This window comes from Rhopilema esculentum, chromosome 3, assembly GCF_057945365.1.
Source record: "Rhopilema esculentum isolate cy_ngs chromosome 3, ASM5794536v1, whole genome shotgun sequence".
Classification (NCBI taxonomy): domain Eukaryota; kingdom Metazoa; phylum Cnidaria; class Scyphozoa; order Rhizostomeae; family Rhizostomatidae; genus Rhopilema; species Rhopilema esculentum.
The window spans coordinates 3,030,553-3,055,677 of record NC_142817.1 but is presented as its reverse complement, the minus strand read 5'-3'; the positions used below and the strand labels follow the sequence as shown (position 1 = coordinate 3,055,677).

Below are 25,125 nucleotides of genomic sequence, written 5' to 3'. Positions count from 1 at the left end.
GTTTTCATGGAACGACAAAAAGTCGTTTCTATGAAAGGGTAACGTCATTTCTTAAATATATAATGGCAGCAGATCTCAACAAAGCATAGTATCATAAAATGATTTTATTGACGTTTTTGAGTGTTTCAATCCCCCTTCAATCTTTAACGAATTCGTTTATAGATAACTGCAGCTTGCTGGATTCAAAAGTTTTCACTTCATTTTCTTTTTATTCAGCAAGTAAACACAAGTCCAAAGATGGAATTTAGCGATTCAGATAAAAATCAGAGAGTCGATTGCCAGGATTCAGTCAAAAATAGAATATTTTATTAATCTTGTCTTTTTGTTTGTAACATGAAAAATTGTACAAATTATCCATATGTTATTATTATCAAGAATGATAGATTCGGTATGAATCATTTTCAAAGATGTCAGTATAGTGTAGTGACGAATCCAGGGACAAACAAAGGTCAAGCGAACAGGCTCAGTTTTCTCAGAGAACCTCTTACACAGAAAGAGAATCACGTGGGAGCCGAGAACGAGGCAGCATGCACATGGCCTAATTTTCCATCCTTCTAGCGTTTCACAAGTGTGGACGGAAAGTGTACAAAAATGGTTAGACCAAGTAAGTAGCTGTGAAACTATACGAAGTTAAATGATATGCAAAAATTATAATATTTTGGTTAGACTGCGTTTTCAGTGTATGTAGTATGTTTTGACCAAGATTGCTTCCTCTCGTTCTTCTCCGTACGGCCGTATCCAGTCTCCAACGAAGTTAAAAACTTTTTTAAATTAACGCAGTAGCTCTAACCTATTTATTCTTGATGTGTTTTCATGCATTACTTTCTTATAAGATACATATGAAGGGGAAAAGCGAGAGAAGCATTTTTAAATTGGACTTCAAAAGAGATAAAAACTATCGAGAGCTTGCCAAACTTTGTTTTTGATTAGCGAGACTTACAATCAAAAGTGACATGTTTTCATTTTGGACCCGTGAATGGATTGTGTACTTCCCAAGCATTGATCGATTATATTCCGGCAGTGAAGCAGGCAAAGATTTGGGAGCAGGGATCATCGGATGAGGAGGAGATTTCTTGGCACCAGCCAGGGTAGAGATTTCTTAACCTGGAGATCTATGGCATGCCATGGACTTTTTCTCTGGCCTCATACTCAGCCCATTTTGATTTCTTTGGCTAATGGCAATTTCAAAGTTGTTTGTATAACCTTTTATCTCCTAGAAAACCTCCAACTTAGAAGAAATTTTACATAAAAAAGGATAACAGTTCATCTTCTAGTACATTGTATGGACCATTGAATATCCAAACTGCATTCATGCGTTTTGCGCAGAGAACATAAATTCTTGTATAATTAGATTACATAGATTTGCATAGATTGCTTGAATATATTCTCTGTGCATAAAAAAGAATGCAGTCTGGTGGAATATGTAATTTTATTTAAAATCACATATATTAAGTGGCCCAGATTGATAAGAATTGGAAATTTGATGATCATATCGATAAAATCTGTTAAAAGCAAGCAAGCAATAAAGTTATCATGATACAGGAAAAAAGATAATTGTGAATTATTTTACTGGTTCTTTTACAATTAATGCCCATAACTTTGCTCCATGGTTGAAACTGTGCTTGATATTTCTGCACTTTATGATATGTCATTATAGAATCTTTAAAATTGCTTTTATTTATGTCTGAAATGGTGTCCATACACTATTGGGAAAACTAGCATTGAACAATTTGACACAATACGAAGACAGGTTGCAAATAGTTGATTTAAAAGATTTTCAAAAATCTTGCTGTTTTTCAATTGGATATCTAAGCTTGTTTGATTGTTGTGAACAATTGTGTATGTACAACCTTTTTCTCTTGGTGTGGCTACAATATTGTTTATGAAATACTCAATAGGCATGAACATCAGTATTTGTTGTTGGATAATTTGATGTATAATTTTTTAGAGAAACAGAGCAAAAGGGTACCTTTAGCAAAAAAGTACAAAATACAGAAAAAGGTAGGTTGTCAGTAATTTGGGAAAATTCCATACATAAAAGTGGAGGTCAAAATAACTGTAGTGACCATTGTCTATCCATAGCCATATCATTCAGTGTATTTCTTTAATGGACACCTTGCATTGTCTTCATATCAACAGTAATGTAATGAAGCGCATGAAATTAGCCTTCCCTCAGTTTATATGCACACAACCAGTATGTACACATTAAGAAGGCCTGGCCATTTTTTTAGGGAGGGATCACCTGTGTGCACCCCAGTGCCCCTTAGATTGCCTAAGAAAGGGGATTATCTGCACCAATTTTGATGTTAACCACCCATCTTAGAGTTTTGTTGACGTTTTGAGCTAAACATACACTGGGGTCACAAAAGTATGGAAATGGTGCTAAAAATGGTGGCTCACAGTGACCACAGGCCTAAAGGCCGATTTCCACTAGGTGAATTCTTTCGCGTGAATTGAACAAATTTTCGTAGCGATAGAGTAGGAACGTGGTCTATTTTCTGCGAATTGAATTTTTTTGCTGCAAAATTTGAGAACGTGACACCACGCATGCTCACATTGGAAAAAATTCGATTCGCTCGAAAGAATTTGCCTAGTGGAAATCAGCCTTAAGCCGACAAGTTTTTAAAATAGAAGCTCAGTGCTAAAGGGTTTTTGTAATGAACACTTTTGCCACAAATATTTTTACCTCATTCCAATGGCTTTTGAATGAAAATAATTTTGATTGATTACCTTATTGTTTTGTGGTTGAAAAGTCAGAGAAACGTTAGACCGGTGCATCAGAAAATTTCTGGTAAATATTTTCGAAGGATTCATAAAAAATGCCTCAAAGAACAGACAAAGCTTAATAAGTATACGATAACTTAATTAAACTTGAAACTTAATACACGCACCTTTGTTCTGACTTTAAAAATATTACAGAGAATATCATTTTGGCTGAGATATCAGACTTTAGGTTATTAAAAATGATACCAGGTGAACAATTTTTAAAGCTGTAATTTAGTGATCAAAATAGTTTTCTTGCTAAATAACATAGACGGCTTGGGTGGAAATGATTCTTTTCATTAATTTCAAAAGCATAATAAACGTTGAACGTTTTGTTTCAATTTTATGATTGTCATGTGCTTAGATAATGAGTAAATCAGAATTTAAGATAAACAAATCATTAACATCAAATGTAGAGCAACTCACCTTGTGTCAGTATTGAAACTTTAAATTTAAAATGCACTCTCTCTCTCAGTTATAATTTTTTCATGAAAAAGAAGCTTTAAGCAGTTTGCTTCAATTTTTAACATTTTGAGAATCTTTTACAAAATTGTTTTGAAGCAGTGCTTCAAAGTTTTGCTGAATTTTTCCCCTCAAAACAGCAAACCAATCATTAAATTTTCTTTTAACCGAAAGTTGAAGAAATGGCAAATGCATTTTCTTGCCATAACCTGTCGTTACTAAGCCACTTCACCTCATAATTCCGACTTTGAAATTAGTTGGCCTAGGCCCGTGGTCACTGTGAGCGGCCATTTTGACCTACCGTTTCTATACTTTTGAAACCCCAGTGTATTTGTCATATCTTAGACAAATACAAAACTGCCCCACCATGCACATGTCTCATCTTGGCTGACCCCTAGCATTGGCAGTGACATTTGGTCGTTTGATAAACTTAGAGAAAAAATCATCCCTTCACATCTTTTTAATAGAGCTACCTTGCAGACATAAGAAAACAGTTTTTTTAATCATCTTTTGTAAATGCCTCCAAGAAATTTTATTCATAAATTTTATGTTTTGTTTCAAATCGCCAGCCAGACTCTAACAAGGAGAGCAATTCACCACCTACCTGCCAAAATTCTTATGGCCAGGTCTGATTAAGAGGCAGTGGTCACACAACAACTTCTTTTACTGCTCTGTGTTTTCTGCATGTTAAGAAAGATAAAAATCAATCAATCATCATCAATCAAACATCATCATCATACCTTGTTTGTATATTAAAAAAGTGAGAATGTTTCAATATATTATTATGAGAACTTCCAAAATTATAGGATTATTTTCTCAAGTAATTAGCTCATGTGTAATGATTTTTTCTGTAGGCATTCTATAGATGTTAGCTTTTTTAACTGTGATATAAATTCATTTCTATAGGTTAAAGAGCATAATAAGAAAGCAAAAAGAGAAGAGAAGAAGAATGCAAAGAAAAGTTAGTTTACAGCCAAGTATTTTTTAAATCCTCATTCCTGGTTGATTCTAAAAATAGCTGCTTGAATGTTATATAGTGGTATGAAAAAGTTTGCTGTTAATTTTTGACATGGTTTCATGTAAATGTGCAATTGTGTTAAAGACTAAAAATCAAGTGCAAGGTAGTAAATATTGATGTTGCTCAATGCCGTTTGAAAAGCCATAAAGAACAAGCTGCTAAGTCTTTGCTTTGCTTACAAGTCGACCTTTCCTTGGCTTCAACCCTACCTTTTCAGCTCTGTCTTGGTTCCTGACTGATTATAAATAGTTTAATTTGTCATCTCAATGAAAACTTACCACCATAAACAATATTAATTTTGTCTCTCTTTAGAATCACGTAAAGATCCTGGAATCCCAAGAAACTTCCCATTCAAGGAACAAGTCTTACAGCAGTTACAGGAGCGAAAACAACGGGTAATGTATCATTATTATTATTATAATGATAATCAACATCACCATCATAAGAATCGTTACTTACATCATCATCATAAAAAAGATATTTCAAAAAGTATTCTATATATCTGTAGTGTTGATACGTGTTTTCAATTAAATCTTATTCATTTTTGATAACCATTTGCACTAAATATTGCATCAAATTCAACATTACCTGTCAAGTGACATTTCTATGAAGTACCTTTAAATAAGAAAATAGGAAGATGCTTTGGATTTTCAATTGAATTTTAGTATTACATGAAAAAGTTTAACTGAGTGTACTGCCGTGCTGCCGTATGCACAAGCAATTCTTTGATAAGACTTGCCTTTCTTGTTAAAAACTAAACACCATTGCCCTACATGCAATTTTTTATATTTATTTCTTTCTCAAGGCGGAAGAGGAAAAAGAACGGAGAAAGGAAGAGCGTTTCAAAGAATTGAACAAAAGAAGAAAACTTGAGCAACTGCATAGAGATGCAGAAAAAAGAGCAAAAGAATTCGAGAAGAAGGTTAGTTTTTAGAAATTTAATAATGGTTGAGACCGGAATATGATGAAAGCTCATAGATTTGTTAGAAATTGCGGAAAGTCATAGATTGATGACGGATGTTAAAGTTGTTGTGCGTACGAGTAAACCACTTTTCACACTGGGAAGCATTAACCTGTCGCACTTAAAGGCAATCTGTCTCGTTATGGATTGGTTAGAGAGAACAATAGCTGGAACAATAGCCTAAACACGATTCCAGCGCTCCGCCATATTTTTTACAATGCGATAAATTAAAGGGGGACTGGAAACAATAAAAATCCCTTTGTTCTTATAATCAATCAACGTCGTGACAGATTGCCTTTAAACCCAGTATTGGAATTCATCTCTGAATGTTATTCATGTTTGTTCTGTATAGTTTTCAAAATATTCGAAAGGTAATAAATGATCTTCAGTGTAAAATTTTTTTCAAAAGTTGAACACGTAAGAATTAACCAATTCATCGCTGGTATTTGTAATGATAATAATTGGTTTCTTTTTGTGGATAGAAGTCGTGAAATACTTACAGAACTGACATTAATTCCTTGTTAAAATCCTATTTTGCAAAGCCACAATTTGCATAATTAAACCATCGAAGAACTTTCATTAGAATATGCTAAGAGGTATCGTTCAAAAGTTGTCTCCTATGTTTTGTAAAGGGGGAAGAAAGTGCTTTTATTTCTCAATTCTCTTACTTGCTATGTCTCAGCTCATAAGAAATATATTTCTCTGTTTCTTAACATTCAAATATGTTTTCTAATGCTCTATCAGGCTGTGCGATCGAAATTCAAAAATTCTTAAAAATATTTTTGTGACTCTATCGAATCCACAATTTACACACTTCATTCAGGATTTGACGCAGTTTTTTGTTTGCTTTTTTATTTAAGATGATTCGATTTAATGATTAAATTAAACAATGTATTGAGCATAACTTGGTTTTGACAAAATTTTGAAATTCATAACTGGACGAAGTTCTACCTTCAACCGTTGTGCATATTTTAAAATTTTGATTCTTTTCTTATTGATAATTGTTTTTTATGTTGAACTTTCAACTTTTATAAGGTACCAATTGAAATGATTTCATTTTTCAGCAAAAAGTCAGTAGTGACAGCGAAGAGAAGGCCTTGTCAAAAGGAGCAGGTCAGTGCTTTCGGAATTTGCTTTGTTTGCTACCTAGCTTCTGAAGGTAGTTTTAGGACACTGAAAAAATAAGGTTATCAAGCACAACTAGTGATTTTTACCCCCAGAATTACAGAGAGCTGGACTGAGATTTTTACGACGAAAAAGAGGCTGTTTCAATTTTACCTCACACTTGAAAAATACAGATTTGAAATGCGATAAATAATTCTGTTATAAAGTTATCAGAATTTTATTCAAGTCAACACTTTTAGCGCAGCAGCACCGACTTGGTAAAACCAGCATGGTGTTTTAATGAGAAATATTTTTTAAGTCTTGCCTAGGGCATGAAAAATATTTTCCTTCCTGGATGCGGATGAAAATCACTTAAGAATGAAAAGGTAAAAGGAGAAGGTGTCTGGTACCATCTGTCCCGAGTTTTTTTAGAAATGCGGGTATAAGCAGCATTTATAATGGTTTAAGCAAGTTTACTACCACTTCAAATTCAATTTATGTTTTGGTAACTGAAAATTATTCTTTATTCATGAACACCAAAGTTGATCTGGAATAGGGGCATAGCTAAAAAAGTAACCTCCTTACTGGTGAGAATATTCACAGTCAGAATATTAAAGACTACTAGATCATTTTAGGCTAGCTGATTTCTTTGGGTGATGGGGGCAGGCATTAGAATGAACAAAATTAAAAAATGGGCCTAAAAAGAGCGATCATATGATGCCCATGTATCCACGGAAGTTTTAATAAGATATTGATGAAGATGTATATCAGAACACCGAGAAAAAACCAATTGCAAAAAGTATAAGAGAAAATTTATTTCAATCAGTTTAATTCACTGTGATATGCAGTATACTGTAGTGGTGTTTGGCGCATCAACATCGGGGAGGGGGGCACCCCCGTACCCCAATTAAGGGCTACCAAATTTGTCAAAAAAAGACCAGGAGAGCACAAAGAAATGGATGCTACCAAGGAAAAAATTTCGGTTTTTATGCTACCGTTTGAGGGTTACTGTCAATAAATACTACCATTGGAGGGTAATTTCCTAAAATTTTAGCCTTGGTCCTCTTTGACCCTGACCGGACCCCCTGTCAGGCCATAATGGAAGTAACCCCCCCCCCCTCCCACCCTCCAGGCATCAACATAAGAAGAGTTTGTTAGAATTTTCAATATTCTGCAAATTATAATAAGAGTTGTAAATTTTTATCAAACGATAACATTCAAAAAACATTACCAAGAGTTCTTAGGTAGGCAACCTCAAGACGTACAGAGCACGTACATAAGATAGATTGCGTTTGTCTTCATATTTTTTCTTTTGATGAACATGACAGAAGGTGCTGCTTGCAAGAGGGTAAATTTTAAAAATATTCTTGCAGAACTTTTTTGATTTGAGTGCCTGGTCGCTTGGTCAGGTGGATTTTCATGCCCTGGTCTCCCCACAATGAAATTTGCATTGCCTACTTGAATGTTCTGATTCGTTACTTTTGTTAAAATGTATGAGCCCCGATCCGAAAACTCCAGGAGTGAGTTAAGTTGCGAATAGGTTTCCAAATGCATTGTTTTTGTTTAAAGAACTTTAAGTTCCCCAAAGAAAAGGTCTTGAATGGCAATCACACATATTTACTAAAGTTAAATAATAACCTTGGAACTGTTGGAGTTTATGATTTTGTGTTGATATTTGCATTTTTAAAGTAAATATTGTAACGATTTAGTAACTAAGTTATGTCAATCTTTGATATTAATGAAAAAGGAACTCGAATTGTTAAGTATTTTGATGTGATTCTGGCACCAGCTTTTTCAGGCAATTCGCAGATAAATGAAAACCTCTTTTATTAACAATCCTATTAAAGCTTTTTTCTTTATGCATCAACATTGAAATTATATTCAAAATCCAGCTGAAAGAGCATAACATACTGTGGCCTACTTCAGTCCTACCAGTTTTCAATTAAGTCTCAATATAAAACCGTTAAATTATTTTTTTTCAGAAAAGTCCCTAAAGGTTTACTTCAAGGAATTCAAAAAGGTTTGTGTTAATATAGTAGACTATTTCATCCCCTTCCAGTACATCTAACGTAGGACGATATCCCATCAAAATTTTCGCCTCACCCGCAAAACATCGTCCTTGTTTCAAACTTTTCCCAGTACTCAAGAGGCGGCTGTTTATTTCGTTGGCTTCGCTGTTTCCCGATGTAAACAGGAATTTCAATCTTAGTAAATAGATTTATAAGGCGGGGCTGGTAATATTTCAAGTTTGCTTGGTTTTTTAAAGAACCGTTTCAATTTATGTAAAGTTTACAAGAGATGCGTTTGTACCGGTCTTGGATTTGAAATGTGTAGGATCCAGTTAGTAATAATCAGTTAAACAACATGAGATCATCTGAGTTTTCAATTACATTTAATTCCCTGCCTAGTGTTGGCACTTTTGTAGGCAAATGCTTCGTTACTTTTTGTGGCAAGTCCTTTCTGGATATTTTTTTCTCGATGAAAATATAATCATGCTGATCAGCAGCATAGTAACTTGTTGAATTTATTCCTGAATTTTTTCAGTTATGCCCGAGAAATTCACACTGATAACATTTTGTCAACTTCAGAACCGATGCTTCTAGATTAATGAACATCGTGTTATTGATTTGAACAGGTTTTAAAAAGAAGCTGATGAATTTAATAAGAGATTGATGCTGCTTCGTAATAATGTTTGTTACACTTATCAATATAATTTTTGTTAATGGATGTTTAGGTTGTAGATGCATCCGATGTTCTAATTGAGGTGTTGGATGCACGAGATCCGATTGGCTGTCGATGCTCTGAGGTATGCTTATAATTGTGCTCGCATAGAAATTCTAGGAGCTTGTTTGATGGCAAAGTAACTTTAAGAGAAGAATTGTCCTTAGATTGCCTTTCCATTTAGTTATCTTTTTCTTAAAGACCTAAATGAGCATGGTATAGGTTAAGATTGGATATATTGGCTAGGTTTAATGTAAATGAAATGTCAAAGCAGAAATCGTGTTTTGCAATACCAGCAACGGTTTTATAGTATACAGTCAAATTATCTTAATTCGGACCTTCAACGGAGGCTAGGAACCTGTCCAACCTAGCGAAAGGTTTTTGGACTTGAATAACGTAGGAAAAATCCAGTGAAATTTGAAGATGAGTTCGACTTACTGAAAGTCTAAGTTACCCAGGGTACGACTTAACGGGATTCAAATGTATATATTTTGATGACAGATTAACAGAAAGGGCACCTTGTTAGATATTATTGAAGGTTTAAGTCTTAACCCGTCATGCCCATCTCCAGGAATTATACATTAGTTTGAGATTTAGATGTCAAGAAGTCTACCTCGCCGCCTACAAATGTAACCATCGATTATTGTGGGGGATTTCTTGGGGTTCTGTTGAGTTAAGACCAAATAGGAAATTTTCTAGAATCGCATTTATATGTTTTTGATACAATGTTAATGTTATTACGCAATTTCGATGCATGCTTATCGATTTTTTATCATGTGCTATAGATCGAAGACATGATTAGAAGCTCAGGAAGTAACAAGAGATTAGTTTTGCTCCTAAATAAAGTCGGTAAGCTAATTTTCAAAGGTTTTGTACTGTCTGAGAACCGACTGTTTGCCTGTTAAAATTCGTACATGATACTGAAATTTGTATGACCTCGCTTGCAGTTTCCTTTCATTTTGTTCAAAATAACCAGTTGACAGGATTGATCTTACACACAGAAAGTTTATAATTCTTTAGCAATAAGCTTTGTCGTAATTTTTTGCCAAATTAATTGATTTGGAAAATATTCTTGATGAACCTTTTTTTGTTGTATTTGTCTTTGTGGTTGTTGGTCTGAGTGATTTTATAAATATTAAATTTTTTGTAGATTTTTTAAACCTTTGTCTGTGGCAAACGAAGGACTCAAAATAACGGCTGCTTCCCAAAAACTTTCGAAAACTAATACGAAAGATGATCGAAATTAACTTTGGTGATAGAAAGGAGAGGGAGTGGGGAGCAGGTCGATTAGAATAAATTTAAAAGACCTTGTTTTATAAACATATACATATGCCATATATTTTATTTCAAGTATATGTTGTAGAATATTTCCTTGACAAAAATAACTGATCATAACATAAACCTGAAGAGTGAAATTAATTTGTGGGCCAGCGCTTCTATTGCACATTAAGCAATGCAAAATCCGAAACTGTTCTTAATCGGGAATGATTATAAGCTCCAGGTGGGTGTGGGTGGGTACATGTTTAAGAAATTAATTAGCAGGGTTGTTATTGGTGTTGTTGCTTTTGTATTTGTCTGTTTTTTTTGTGTATCTCCTTTGTATTTTCTTCGCGTTTTATTGTCAATAGTATGTTTTTATTAAGCTTCCTTTATGCGTGTATTTAGGTTCAAGTTTTTTTACTTTCTTTTTAGATCTAGTGCCAAAAGATAATGTAGAGAAGTGGTTGAAGTATTTGCGAAATGAACTACCTACTGTGGCCTTCAAAGCATCAACGCAATCACAAAAGCAAAAATTAGTATGTTTTCCTCTATTTATTATTTATCAAGCAAAGTTATATAAAATTTCTTTGATTGTATCAAAAGTGGTACAAGCAATGGTGACAAGTCGTTTTACATGAAATTCTGGTTCCTTTTAATTTTTCTATAACTTTGTTCCTTGTTCATTCTTTTTTCATTTTGTCTTTCTCAACCCCGCTTGGTTTCTCATGTGTTTCTCAGTTCTTTATAATATTATCTTTGGCTCCTGTTTTTAATACGTTTGTTTCTTATATCAAAAAAAGTTTTTTCTACTTTGTACTTCGGTTGCTTTGTAGAAACGATTGTTTTGGTAGATTTCTGTACTTTACTGATTCTGTGTTTTTTTCAACAGTTCAGTTTTCCTACAATAAGAGTTCAGTATTAGATTCTTTTCACAGTTTTAGTATCGTTCTGTTTTAGGGACAGAGCAAAGTATCAGTACAAGTTGCTTCTAAAGATACCCTGTCCTCAACAGGCTGTGTAGGCGCTAAAACGCTGCTCAAGTTGCTAGGGAACTATTGTAGAAATAAAGATATTAAGACGTCAATCACAGTTGGAATAGTCGGTGAGAACATTTTCTTAGCTTCTGTATCAAGTGGTAACTTGTGCCCCTTTATTAGGGGAAAGGGAAGGCCCTGTTCATTGATAACCAATTCCAAGTCTATACAGGTCATTTTAATGTCGTTCAAGTCGAACTTCGCTTATGCCGAACAAAGGCTCACACCCTGATATCTGCTTTCATTTTCCATAAAAATCTACAAATTTGAAGCTTCAAGTTGAATTTTTGCTTCCTTGAGTAAAAATACAAGTCTGAATCCAATCATTCTGGCAAAATTTGATCGTAGAAATGAACTCTCGAGCAATGTAAATTTTGATCTGGAAGGATATCGTCCTGCTTGATGTTGTTTGTTTTTCACTGTCCTGAAACATGCTGAAGTTCTGCCCTACAAGTAAAGATATTACGTCTTTTTTGGCAGTGTCCCATTTTTCCAAGTATAATATCCTATTTCACAGAGGTTTCCGCAACCGCGATGCTTGCTTTGTTAGTTGGTACCCCTCGGACTCTGAAATATGTTTGACGCCAAGGCTAGTACTCAAGGGGAAAGACTGCCCCACCTTATACTGTGCACTGTTTCCAAAGATATCTAGCCTTTACCCACAAATCCTTCTGTTAAACGGCAAGAGATCTTAATATTGTACATAATTTCATTAGTAGTTGGCATATAATACACTTTCTCTTCATCAATTTAGCATAAACAATATATGTTGCTATAAATGTTGTTTTCCAATTACAGGACTTCCCAACGTGGGCAAAAGTAGGTAAGAAGAGTTCAATTTTTACTTCTACGAACGCAAAAACTTTTCTCTTTGTAATCTCCTGCATGATATACAATCTCAAAACAAAGCCATTGGAGCACCCTATTGGAAAATTGGTAGATACCTTGGTTAATACATTTTTACGAGCCCCTACTTTCTTTTACCGTGTTTAGTTCCACCAAGCCACATCCAGTCACCTTACTCTTTAGAAGGTAATATCCAGCTGTAACAACCCATGGTTGACACATTAACTTTTAAGTGTAAACAAATAAACAAAGGAATAAGATTTTGTACCAATCTTTTACAGAAAATATTATTTTTCCACGAGTATATTTTGTAGCTTATTTGCCAGTGAAAGTAAAAATATTTCCTGTACTATGTTGTCCTTTCTCATCGTATGATGTTAATTTCTGCTTCTCCAAAAATGACAGGGTTATTGTTTCCGTTGTAGTGTTATAAACAGTTTAAAAAGATCAAAGGCTTGTGGAGTTGGATCAACGCCAGGTTTTACCAAGTAAGGCTTACTTCAGTTCCTGCTAAATTCTTATAGTTCTTTGTATTCGTACTTCCTATTTCGTTTTCTTCGCACAATGTGCAAGCTTCCCAAAAGATCTTTATGGCATTGAATGCCTTTCTTATCATATGTAATTTTGACTTAGTTTGACAAGTAGAAAGTTATTTGCCTCCAAAGTTTTTCAGCATTGTCGCAGGTGCCCTGTTTCAATATTTTTGATGTTTTTAATATCTTTATGTACGAGCTAGTATGTTATTTCTTGGAAATTAAAACAATTTGGCCAGGGTTTTGTTTGACAGCTTGCTGCAATAAAATATCATGGGAATTATCGATAGATCAATGTCAGTGTTTCTAGTGCATGCCTTTTACAGAATAATGTTAATTTCGAAAAGAGCATTGTGTAGGAGAGTTTGAAAACTACAATACCTGCCAAAGGTCTTAGTACACTAACGTCAGTTTTCAAGGCCTAGTTCAGCCATTCCCCTCTCCCCTCAGGAACAATGTTGGTTTATTACAAAATGACATAGGTGATTAGGAAGTATTTTTTTTCCTGCGACTTTTATGAAATTTTTTTTACTCATCAACATTATTTTGGGGGAAAGGGGTTCGGAAGTAGGAATTCTGAAAATACGAAAAGCACAAAAATGCACATTGCTGGGTGTTGCAAGTACTTTTGGCAGTGATTGTATTTGGTTTCTTGCGATGTTTTGTCCTTATGATTTACATAAATCCTCCTCGTTTTGCAGAAACATGCAAGAAATCGTCTTGGACAAACATGTTAAATTGCTGGACAGCCCGGGAATCGTCATGGCATCAGGGTCATCTGACACACAAGTGATTCTGCGGAATTGTGTCAAGGTACGTTCTTACTGATTAGCTCCTATTAAAATCCCTTTAGCAAAAATATCGTTTCATTAATTAGCATTAGGCCAGACCATCATATTAGGCATTGAGTCAGAAGTTGTTACTTAGAATCTGTTCTGTTCTATGTTTTATGTATCTAGAGATTTGCCTATACGGCGTCAAACATGGTATGGTAGAACAATACAGTTATTTCCATGCCCATTGCCGTTAATTTTGAATATAGTTCATATACTAATTCTCGGTTGATAACATCCATGGTTTACATTTCGGGGTCGCACTGAATTGTGGTCACGTTTCTCCATCTTAAGTGCCAATAAGCTCTTTTTTGTAGGAGTATTGCTCAGAAGAATATTCAGGCTCGGATTTGTCCAATTTTAAGAGTATTAAGAATATTGCTCAGTCTCAGCTTGCATATTTGTGTCTCATTTTCAGCAGTTGCCTGTCTTGCTATGTTCATAAAAGAGAATCGCCTAACTGACATTTCTCGTTTTTCAAAGGGTGGTTTCATTCAACAGCTTCCCCTAAAGCCATATCAGATTTAAAAAATGATATTACTTTAAGAATTTATTGAGGCTCAAAACGAAAATTTCTTATAAATATCAAGGCTTGGAGAAAGTTAAAGTATTCTTATAGAAAAAGAGTGTATTGATGTCTGTAAGCTGATGATAAACCAGATACGTAATTGCTGAAAATAGCAACAAAGGCAGGATTCATTTCACTGTATCACTCAAGACCCAAACGCTTTAAATGTTATTTTGAGCTCTGGTAGTAATATGCTTTGGTGGAAAGTCTTGAAGCTCATTTTTAATGTTTTTTCTTAAACCCTTTAAGAAAACGACCCTTTCAGTATAGTTGTTTTCAAGATACCATCCATAAATTCAATTAAGTAAGACTTCATTTTGGAGTTTTCCTAATACTTAGCAGTCTTATTTAATGTTATGCATGTGATCAATACTAATCGAATCAAAAATATCGTTTGCAGTAAGTTGAGAATCGTATAGCTTATTAAAATTAATCTGATAGTCATGATAACGCCCAGCAGTTTTTTGGAAATTCTACAAGTCTTCTTTTCCAAAGACCCCTTGCCTTTGAAAGAAACAACTATTAGTAGAAACTGTTAGACTGATTTAAAAAACCAAATAGTTACGTAAGCTCTTGAGATGCATCTTGCATCAAATTACCACCGGGTGACAACTTTGCCATTGCAGTGATAGGGAAAAGCATGGCGAAAAGCAGTCCTAATGGTAATTTACTTCACAAATAAGAACACATCTGTTAATAAATCTGAAATATCTGTTCTCTAGATCGAGCAGCTGAGTGACCTTGTCGTCCCAGTGGATGCTATCCTTCGTCGATGCAATAAAACACAGGTTAGTGTCAAGAAATTGCAAATATTTAATGAAAGAAACATAGAATTAGTCAATATTAAGATAAAAGATATTGTTAAAGGCGCACGATGGATTTAAAGTCATCGTTTTAGCGTTCTGGGACAATTGCTGACCTTAAAACATCAGCTGCCAAACAAAAATATCGTATTTCCTCTAAAAAAAGCCGCGGCGTTTATTACAAACTCCAAATTTTGGATGCGGCGTCCAATAAAGAGCGGCGTTTATCAGAGGGAAGCGCTCAATGTAAAGTAAAAAGTTTGTCGAATTAAATATGACAAGAAGAGTGGGATGAAAAAGATAAAAACAGACTTTGACTAATCTTTTCTTTCCCAAAAACACATGATAATGATTGTATGAAAAAAATTTTAAAGTTCACAAAAGATGTGTTCACGTTATGGCAATATCAAGGAATGTCAATATCCCTCAGAGTCCTCGTCTCTATGACATAAAAACTTTCATAGCTTTCGAAAAGTAAGCGTATAAACGATTCATTACTTCTTGTTTGGTGTGTTTTCTATTGAACGCCGCTTTTCAAGATGCGGCGTTTAATAGGGGGTGGCGTTTAACAGAGGGCGGCGTTTTTTCCAAATGGTTTGCTGAAGGTGTGGCGTTCAATAGAGGGCGGCGTTTATCAGAGGGCGGCGTTTATCAGAGGCCGGCGTTCATTAGAGGAAATACGATACTCTGGTTTTAATTAGTTTATAACCACGTCTTCTTATAACCACGTTTGAATGCAGTTTATCAAGATGTGAAAGTTTGTCACATTCTTTTGCTAGATATTATCTAGCAAATTTTTGTCTAGCATTTTTGGACTCAGGATAAAGAACAAAGATGCACAAGTAATGACGTGCAGATTTTCATGACCGATTCTCATTGTTTATCTATTTTTATCCGGTTTAGGCTCTCGGCCTTACCCACTTTTATATCCATCATTGTCATGTCTCTTAAGACATAAAATTATGGTCATGAACGCGAGACCTGATGCTTGAGACCATAATGATTTTTTGGTTCAATAGGGCACTAGCTGTCTCATTTGCACAAAAGAGTAGAAATAAGTCAAGTTCCTTCTTACTTTAATGCTTGATTAGGGGGTTTCTTGAGAGTAAGTTTTAGCCGAATACATTTTTCAGATCATCGAGAAGTATTGCGTCCCAGACTACAAAGATGCAACAGAGTTTTTGTCTCACCTAGCACGAAGACTCGGCAAGTTGCGAAAAGGTATGCCTCAGATATCAAGTCAAAATTTGATTGTTTGCTTTAAAGATTCTTCATGGTGTTTTTTGCAAGGAGGTTTTTGTAGTTTTTCCTGTTTGGAGTCTTGAAAGACTTATCCGAAAGGTTTAAGAGTAGCTATTCAATGACAACAACAAATCGTAATGACGTCAGCAGAAGGATGACTCATGAATGGCCCCTTGTTTTTCATCAACCTGCAACCACTAACACTGAGTCTTAAGGAAAAAACAAATTTTCCCTGTTAAAAACAAATTCAATTCATTTGTTTTGATATAGACAGAGTATAACCTGCACTTGGTTTTGAACTCTACCCAACCGAGTATGCATTGTAATTTTTATTTAAAAATGGTAATCTACCTAGGGAAAATAATTAGGTAAGGGTATAGACTTTGGAGCTGATAGGGGTTTAGAAATTGGGGTGAGGAGTGCCCCATTATATATGTAATGTAGCCCTCTTCTACCTTTTGGTATTTTTTGATAATTTTTTTATCAAAATTTGGTCCCCTTGTCAATTTCATATTAAGAGCCCTAGAAGTACAGCCCCTCGTAGCAAGAACCCATGCCTTGATCATTCACGTCATATCGTCATATTTTTCACCAGTAACATGAAAACAAAACTCTTTACAAAAAGTCAGCTCTTGTTTTGTTTTCAGGTGGTGTTCCAGATACAACTGCTGCTGCCAAGGCAATCCTTCAAGACTGGAACAGGTATCAAATATTTCCTGAATGTTTTTTAAAGACAGCGCTGATGTTCTGATATAAATGCAGCGATTTAAGGCAACAAGTAATGATTATAAAACAGTGTAGTGACCAACTTGGTCTCAGTTAGGATCATTCTAAAGTTGAACACGATTAAAGACAAAATTTTCAAATATTTAGGCAGACTGTCTCACGATTGCCAGGTTATAGTTCAGTGCGTCATCACACGAAATACAGAAGCTCTGATGTCTCCGACCATACATAGATTTCAATTGCAGTTGAAAACTGTAATGCCTTTGACCTTATTTGTCAAACAAATAGCATGGAAGTACCTTTAAGAAGTAAGGACTTAGTAAAATTAGTAGCCACTTTTACTGGCAAAAGTTCCAAACTTTAATTTGTTAAGAGATTTGAATTCTCCATACCTCCAGACCAATTAGAGTTTAGAAATGTGACAATGAACGTGCCAGGCACTGCCTCGCAAATAGATTAAGGCCTAAATTACACGTTTTTACCAACACCCAGTAAAAAATAATTGCGTAATATTCGTTGAAAGATAGCCTAATTTTTTTTAAACAGTCGATACTATTATCGATTTAATAAAAAAACTACCGTTCTATTCAGTAAAATATTTCCTGCGATCCTTACGGGAAGGCCTGAATTTAGTCGTTCATAACATTCCCTCCCTCTAGCTGCAATACATGTTTGTTGTCGAATTTTAAACTCTGATTGGTCAATAACTTAGTAAAAGTAGTAAATTTAGTATGAAAAAAGAAGGTATGAAGAATTAAAGTCTCTTAGCAAATCAAAGATTTGGAATCCATGCTAGTTTTATCAAAATTTCCATGCAGTAAATCATCAAGTTTTGTTTTAACTCGAGTCTGAAGCAGTAAGTAAAGAGTAAATAATGTTTACCTTATAAAAGAGCAATTGCCTTTTTCATTTCAATTTCCATACAGTAGCTTCAAATTTTCTCTGCGTAGTTTCTCTGCGTTCACTCGAAACGAAATCAGTGTAGTTACAAATAAATAGGTTACAATAGGTTACAAGGGGAAGGTTACAATATTTCTCAAGGATTAATAAGACTGTCTTTTCACGTCCTGCGAATAAGTATTCTTAATTCTGCTTCTTCAGCGGCAAAATTACTTTCTACACCATTCCACCCGAGAGGAAAGTTGACCCAATGCACGAATCAGCGTCGATTGTCCAGTATTGGGGTGCGGAATTCGATATGGTATGTTAATATTTCTGCCTACATTATCAATTTATTTACAACTTAAATTCCAATATACTTTTCCAATTAAGGTATCGCAGAATTCGCAATAGTTGTAGTTATCGATAAAGAGACAATTGTCGGAATGGAATTTGTAGGTTTTTGCCGTTCCTTGGATTTATACCATCAAAACCCAATTATCACTTGCTCGGTTGACAATTTGGTGTTTAGAAAAATAAATTGAAACACTGGAAATGACCAACAGGCATGCAATATCGCCTATAAAGTATACAAAATGTTTATGTTACTGGTTAATTTGATTGTTTCTCGGACTGTTTCCAGACTAAACATAATCTGAATTGATGAAATTATTATTTAATTTTATTACTATTGCTTTTGGTTTTAAGTTTTAAAACCAAAATCTTATTGTAATAAAATGAAATATGAACTTCGTAAAATATATGACACCCTGCTAGATTTACCTCTAGACTACCTCTTTGTTAAAACACCCTGTCGTAATTCCAAATGCTGCCATGGCCAGCTTGTCTTGTTTTGTTAGCATTTATTATGATCCTGATAGCTGCTTCTTTGTTTATTCCAATATTCATTCTGCTTTCACTGCAAGGTCCAGTTAAGTTGCCTGTCAATTTACGTACCCCATTTCTCAGCATTTTTCAGATAATGTTTACGTCTCGTTTATTCTTTGTCCGCCATTTTGTTCTGCAAATGTATTGAATTTGTTTCAAAGACCTCAAAAGTTTGTTCATTTTTCTCGCAAAGTCATTTCGTTTCTTTCGAGTTATTTATTAAAAATTATTCTTTAAATGGTCATGTTCAAAGAAAAACTTTGTAAGAGCAATTTATAAAGCGTTGATGCAATTTATCTTGCAGAAAGCCATTGAGAAAGAAGAACAGGAAGATATGAAAGGTTTGGCTTCAACCCTTTATCTTTTCTGTATTTATCTATGTAAGTTGAGTTGAATTACAGTGGAAATTCTGTAGAGTAGGCCTATGGAATCGGAGCTGTCTGTTGTAAGGATTTATTCTATTTTGAAGTTAGTTATAAATTTTGCCCGTAGAATGTTATTTCAGTCCATATTGTTTGTCTGTTTGCTTCGGCTTCACTGTATTAATTTCAGGAGTATTAAAGTTTAGTTTCATATCAAATAATTTTGAGAACGTTTTTTAATGTATGTTTTTGAATGTATGTTCAAAAAGAACTTCATTTTTTCTTTTTAGAACTGATAAGTGCTTTGAGTGGTGCTTTGGTTTTGGAACCAGGCAAACCTGCTGCTATGGAGGAGGTCGTAGATGAAGAGGAAGAGGAAATGAATGACAGCGATGTGGTAAGGCTTCTCTTGACTTCTCCTGGCTTGACTTGACTTGACTTCACTTGGTTTGATTTTTTTTTATTTTTACTTGACTTTTCTTGAATTGACCTCTTTTGACTTGAATACTCTTCATTTTACTTGCATGCTACAATTCAGGTTAGGCGATGTAGAGATTCTGCACCTGCTTCTCAGTTTATTGTTGATATCTCTACTATTAAAATTTTTGCAGTTTTTGCATTTATCTCGTCGGCTGTGACCACGATGCTCTTCAGATTGTTCTCGCCCTTTGTCACATTCCTGCTCACAGTTGACTTTGACTTGACGCAAGACTTCAAGCACAATTATTGTGGAAAACAAAACCCATCTCTTCACTTCTACACGAGTAGTTTCCTGTTCTCAGGGATAAAGGGGTTTCTCTTTTCGAAAAGAATTGAAGCAAAGACCGACATAAATAAGGGAGCCTGTAGGAGGTGTAGTGTAGGAAGGATTTAAACCTAAACTTACATTGATATATGCAATTGAGATTCATTTCTTCGATGTCGTGACGTCACCGTAAATATCAAAGCTTGTTTTGTTATAGGATTACAGTGAAGAGGAATATTCGGAGGATCGTACCGATGACGAAGAAGACATTGAAGTTGAAGAGAATGAGCCTGCTGATAAGGTAGCTATTTGCAATTTTCATCCAAATAATATGATTTAAATGTACTGCTGATCATCGAAGTGGAATACGCCATTTAAGCCATTCTTAGAGGTTTCCCAGTAAACATTGCACTTCTGTTATCTCAGTTAGCTACGCCAAAATGAGACATGCCTCTTTTTCAGAATTTTAGGCCTAGTTCAGTCTGCTCGCCGTTTAGAATAGAACCTGTGTAAATGCGTTTCACTGAAGTCATTATTTGATTACTGATTTCGTTGTATATGACGGGATGTAAAATATTATGAGAAGCAGCTTTGAAGTTTGTTTTTAATGAGGCTTTCTTTGCTGCAGTTTCTTGATTTCTTTCCTCGATGTTGTGCATTTCCTGTTTCTTTTGTGTCTATGAATAGTTTGCTTTTTCCTAGGGCATTGTTATTCAAATGAAAACAAAGCAAAAAGTGCAGAAATTTGCCACCGAGAAAGACGTTGAAATGGCGGAGAACAACGAAGAAAATTTGCAATTGAACAAAGCAAAGAAAAAAGCATTTAAAAAGAAAAAGAAACAGCATCAGAAAAATGGTAAGGTTTTAGATTGAATCACACTAAAACGCATAGAAAACCAGAAAAATTATTGATGCACTAAAAACGCCTTTTCGTTCACAAGTGAATTTGTCGGAAAGATGGGTAGTTGCGATTCCCCTGTCCAAAGATACGTTTTATACTTATTAGACAGTGACTTTGAATTTCATGGACGGGGCAGTCTGAAAAGACTGTGATAAATTCGCGGTTACCTTGATTTGTGTGATGTAAAATACAAAAGAAGTTGAGTGGTGGTAGACCGATTTCATCGCTTTCCATCGCGATCTCAGATGTGCTTTTTATACGTATTAACATGCGCTCTGTGCAACCTCTATCCGTTCCTTTCAATTCCAATAAGTTTTCACTTATAATCTTGGTCAACACCAATTTATGACTGGCAAGACATACATTAAGGGAGTACTTGCAGTTTTAATCTTGCACGGTTTCCCACTCTTCTTCTCCTTACATTTAGGATATCTAGTGACCAAGTTCTGATCTGTTCCCTTAATATTGTTCTATTATCATGAAGCTGCAAAAAATTTTCTAACGATGCCGTGCCTACCATTCGTCTTTTTATCCCATTAGCCAACTTTTCTTACGGGAGTTTTTTTAATCAAAGAGCTAATGTTTTGAATTTCTGATGGATAAAAGTTTGATAGTAAACATCCACAGTATGGAATTTGAGTGCATCACTTACCAAAACAGATGAGAGGTGTGATATAGGCTAGCTGTTGGTTTACTTGATTGTTGTTTAGTGAATTTTCTTTGACTTTTGCTAAGAAGTCGTTGTGATGTGTTGTATTTGGATGATTGTGTTGTCTCAGATAAAGCTTTACAAACGAGAATTTATCGGGATGCAGCTAGTGGAAATTTGGGCAAAAACAATTTGTTACTGTATAAGTAATGTAATTACCCTCACCGCCAACCGTTCAGATGACTTTAAGTGTCCCTGGAGGTCTATTTCTAGTAATTCCTTTTTCAGCTGCCAAAAAGGATGCAGGAGTTGCAATGGTGGACAGTGATGAAGATGATTATGATTTCACTGCAGATTTTAAGTGATACACCCATGCTACTACGACCAACGTCCTATGCCTTAAAATTTCTCAGTTTACTCGTGTATAACAATTACTTAAACCCATCACCAGCTCAAAAGGGCTCATCACACGTCTTTTGCTAATTAGTTAATAGTATCTGCTTCCTGCGATTCATTCACTGCGAGCGCATTTATGTCTGCCTCATCAAACCGCCTTTAATAGTTTACCCTTGACAACATACCCACTTCCTTCTTTCGCTTAGCTGAAATCTTAAAAAGTCTATTGTAGGAATGAATTCTGACCACGTAGTCTGAAAGAAACAACATACTGTATAATGCTTCCAAAAATTAGCATTAGTAGTGGCGTAGTGGCTGTGGTGGGGGGGGGGGGGGTTGGCAAAGGACCACTGCACCACCTCTGCGTCCCTAGAGAACCAAACTTCTCGGAAAATTTCAAAATCTTGTTACTAAAACATTGGATTTTCATGACGTCATCAGTCAACAACTCTTTTCTCCAGCATTCAAGAGGATGTGGCAACTTCTTGCTGCTTTAGCGCTATACACGGGTATAAGGGAAGCAACTGGTTTGTTAGCTGCTTTTGAGGGAAATTTTAAGAAGCCACATCCCCTTAAATGTTGGAAACAGTCTGAATTGTTTATTATTTTCATCGCAGTTGTCAGATGAATTTCATCTGCGGCAGAATTCTTTAAATCCTCTTCCAACGCTGGCAAAGAGAGATTTAGAGATTTATGTAAGGAAACCTCTGGCTTTAGAACTCCGAGTGTTTCAGGGCACTTTATCTATAGACGTAATTTCTCGGGTTGTAGTATGCTCTTCTAGTAAAAGCTACTTTATGATAATTGCCCAACAGCTGCTAGCATGAATCTTTTCCTGTTTGAAAACACACAACGTTGTCTTTCAGATCGTGGCAAGCCACCATCTTTTTTTATGTTCTGTGGCTTTCGATTTAATCCCATTTATGACCTCTTGGTATAGCTTTGTTTCGTATTTTTCTGCTCGATCAAATAAGATAATTCCGGGGTTTTCTGCATTCCCGCAAAAACAGAGTAGATAACATTGAAAAAATTTGCGCAGCTGACAAGTCTTTCACGTGAATGATGTATTTTTAAGTCAAAAATGCAAAGTTTAAACTTTGTTTTATATGATTCGTTATTCAATTTTTTTTAAGACAAAAGAAGCCGGAATCAAGATTTTTTTCTCATTAACATTGCCAAATATAAAAACTTTTTTCTTCAGCCGTTGTATTTTAACTTTCTCAATTTTTTAGATTGATGTGCTATGCACATTTTGAGTGTCCATTTGCTCTTTTGGCCCCCTTGTATACATAAATCCAGTTCGCATGATGTTTTGGCTACTTTACATACAGGGGCCACTTATTATAACTTGATAAATAATGATAAATCAAAATGGTAAAGAACAATAAAGACATATGACCAGCCTTCTTTCTCTTATTCATTCTCCCCAAATCCTAATCATGGATGCATTTACAAGGAGCTCATGGTCGGCCTTTGCGTTGTGTCTATCAAGTTTCGAATATTTGAAAATTTATTTTTATTTTTGGTATTTAAGACTTTTGTCAGAATGTTTGTGCTATCTGCCGATTTTAAAGTATAAGCCCCATAGTTTGTCATGTTTTGTTTTAGTATTTTCTTTGAACTGCATTTTTGAACCGGAGTAGCTTTGACCAAATCTGCTCCAGAGTTCCTTGCTGGTGTTAGGCATTGTATTAATCCCAAGAAAAGACCTTGAAAAGTTGAAAAGCAACGGGTAAAAGTAGTATGAAATGGTGGAACTGGTGCCAGTCTAGACCGGCGGGTCCACTCTCATTGCTAAGTGTAAGCACCAGTGTCTTCAATATCTCTGAGAAAGGTGTTCAATTTTGTCATATATCTAGGACAAAGAAAATAGAAAAAGGGTGTATGATATGGGAATCTTAATACAGTATCTAATTTTTCATTGTTTGGCCTAATTTCAACTACTTGATTTCAATAGGAAAAAGGGTATAAATTTTCTTTGTTTTCAAAGAAACGGGGAATCAAATTTGAATCAAATATCAGAGATATGGGTTAGTTTTCTAGACCCTCAGACACGGGCGCTTACACTTGATAGTGTGAGATGACCCACCGGGCAATCTAGAAAACAGAATTCAGATGTAGCGAGCCTTCCTTTATTGATTTTGAGACAGGAAACCAACTATCTCGAGTATGAAATACTGCTCTTTGACTACCGTCCATGCCTATGTCGGACAGAATTTTGACTCACAAGATATTGTCCAAACGTTAATGGAAACAATGACAATCCATGGAGAACATGCTTCAAAAGACGTCACATAAACGGTGGGGTAACAAAGGAAGGTCTGGGGGGGGGGGGGTATTCTTGCAAGTTGCTGTTTTTCAGCCAAGTATGCCCGACAAGATCCTCGGCTACAGGAGTCACAGGAAGTCGTCACCAGTGTACTGATTCTAGCAAAGTACGATTTTTCAAGTAAGGGTGTCAAAGCTATGGAGGTAGGCAATTATTCCTTACCTTTGTCAATATGTGGTGCATATAATTCTTCTAAACATTGATGGATATTTATTGGAAAGAGTTGGAAATGGTTCTCTATCGTGGAATTAGCGCCTTTTGAAGAGTGTCTGTCACTTATCTGTTACAAAAGATGATGTCTCTCCCGGCGCATACCCCATCTCCCCCAGTGTATCGCTGACGTCGTCACTGGGTTTTAACGTTTCGTTCGGTTCTTTCTTTGTGGGTGGCTGTTTTCTGTTGTTTGCTGCTTGCTTGTGTACTATTTATTTCCATAGTGTATTTTTGCTCACTAATCCAGCCACATCCCCATCTTGTTAGCAGGTAGTGTTATTTTGTTTTTACAAAATATGTAAAAGATAAGCAGTAACAAACCTGACGATTTCTTTTGGTTGGCACCCCTGATTCGTTTGGTGTCTTGAAAATAAACTCGAGTTCCCCCCAGAATTAGTGATGGTTTATAGGAAAATTAACACTATGACTCGTGACAATTATTCAATTATAAAAGATGCAATTCCCCCTGAGAGAGCTGGGGGTACGGTTCCCCCTCGTGTCCCCGGTTCCTATATCTGTGCAAAATTTTAAAACTCGTAAATTATTAGTTGTGTTGCTAGAGAAATGTTTAAGTGAGAGGGATGAGCCCCCTAGAACCTTATTATGAAACGCGTGAGCCCCCTAGAGGTTACCATCGACCAGAAGTTTATTTAGGCAGAAGTTATTTACGCACACCTAACAGGTACTTGATCTTTGATTGAAACACTCATTTGTCAAGTGAAATGCCATCAAAATTTTAATAGGGTTTTTAAGCTTTTTGAGTAACTTCAGTGGTATGTGCATTCATGTGATCGCATTTTCTTTCGATAGCTTCCTTTACCTGTCATGTTGTGACTACGTAGGAACCTGCCTCTCCCATTCCGCTCTTGCGGCAATTCTGGCCATATTT

General features: G+C 35.4%; 1 protein-coding gene across 1 annotated transcript; it reads left to right on the top strand.

Annotated features, from left to right (window-relative positions):
- Nucleotides 1-500: 500 nt before the first annotated feature.
- Nucleotides 501-23,281, top strand: LOC135692389 (guanine nucleotide-binding protein-like 3 homolog). Its single transcript, XM_065210476.2, has 23 exons — nucleotides 501-604; nucleotides 1,949-2,001; nucleotides 4,132-4,186; nucleotides 4,556-4,638; nucleotides 5,049-5,165; nucleotides 6,269-6,317; nucleotides 8,291-8,328; nucleotides 9,043-9,114; nucleotides 9,815-9,878; nucleotides 10,722-10,825; nucleotides 11,247-11,391; nucleotides 12,122-12,146; nucleotides 12,595-12,657; nucleotides 13,404-13,515; nucleotides 14,826-14,891; nucleotides 16,040-16,127; nucleotides 16,796-16,850; nucleotides 17,976-18,075; nucleotides 18,946-18,982; nucleotides 19,294-19,400; nucleotides 19,966-20,049; nucleotides 20,451-20,604; nucleotides 21,587-23,281. The coding sequence occupies exons 1-23, from the start codon at nucleotides 592-594 to the stop codon at nucleotides 21,661-21,663; spliced, it is 1,761 nt and encodes a 586-aa protein (XP_065066548.2). The 5' UTR covers nucleotides 501-591; the 3' UTR covers nucleotides 21,664-23,281.
- The last annotated feature ends 1,844 nt before the right edge of the window (nucleotides 23,282-25,125 follow it).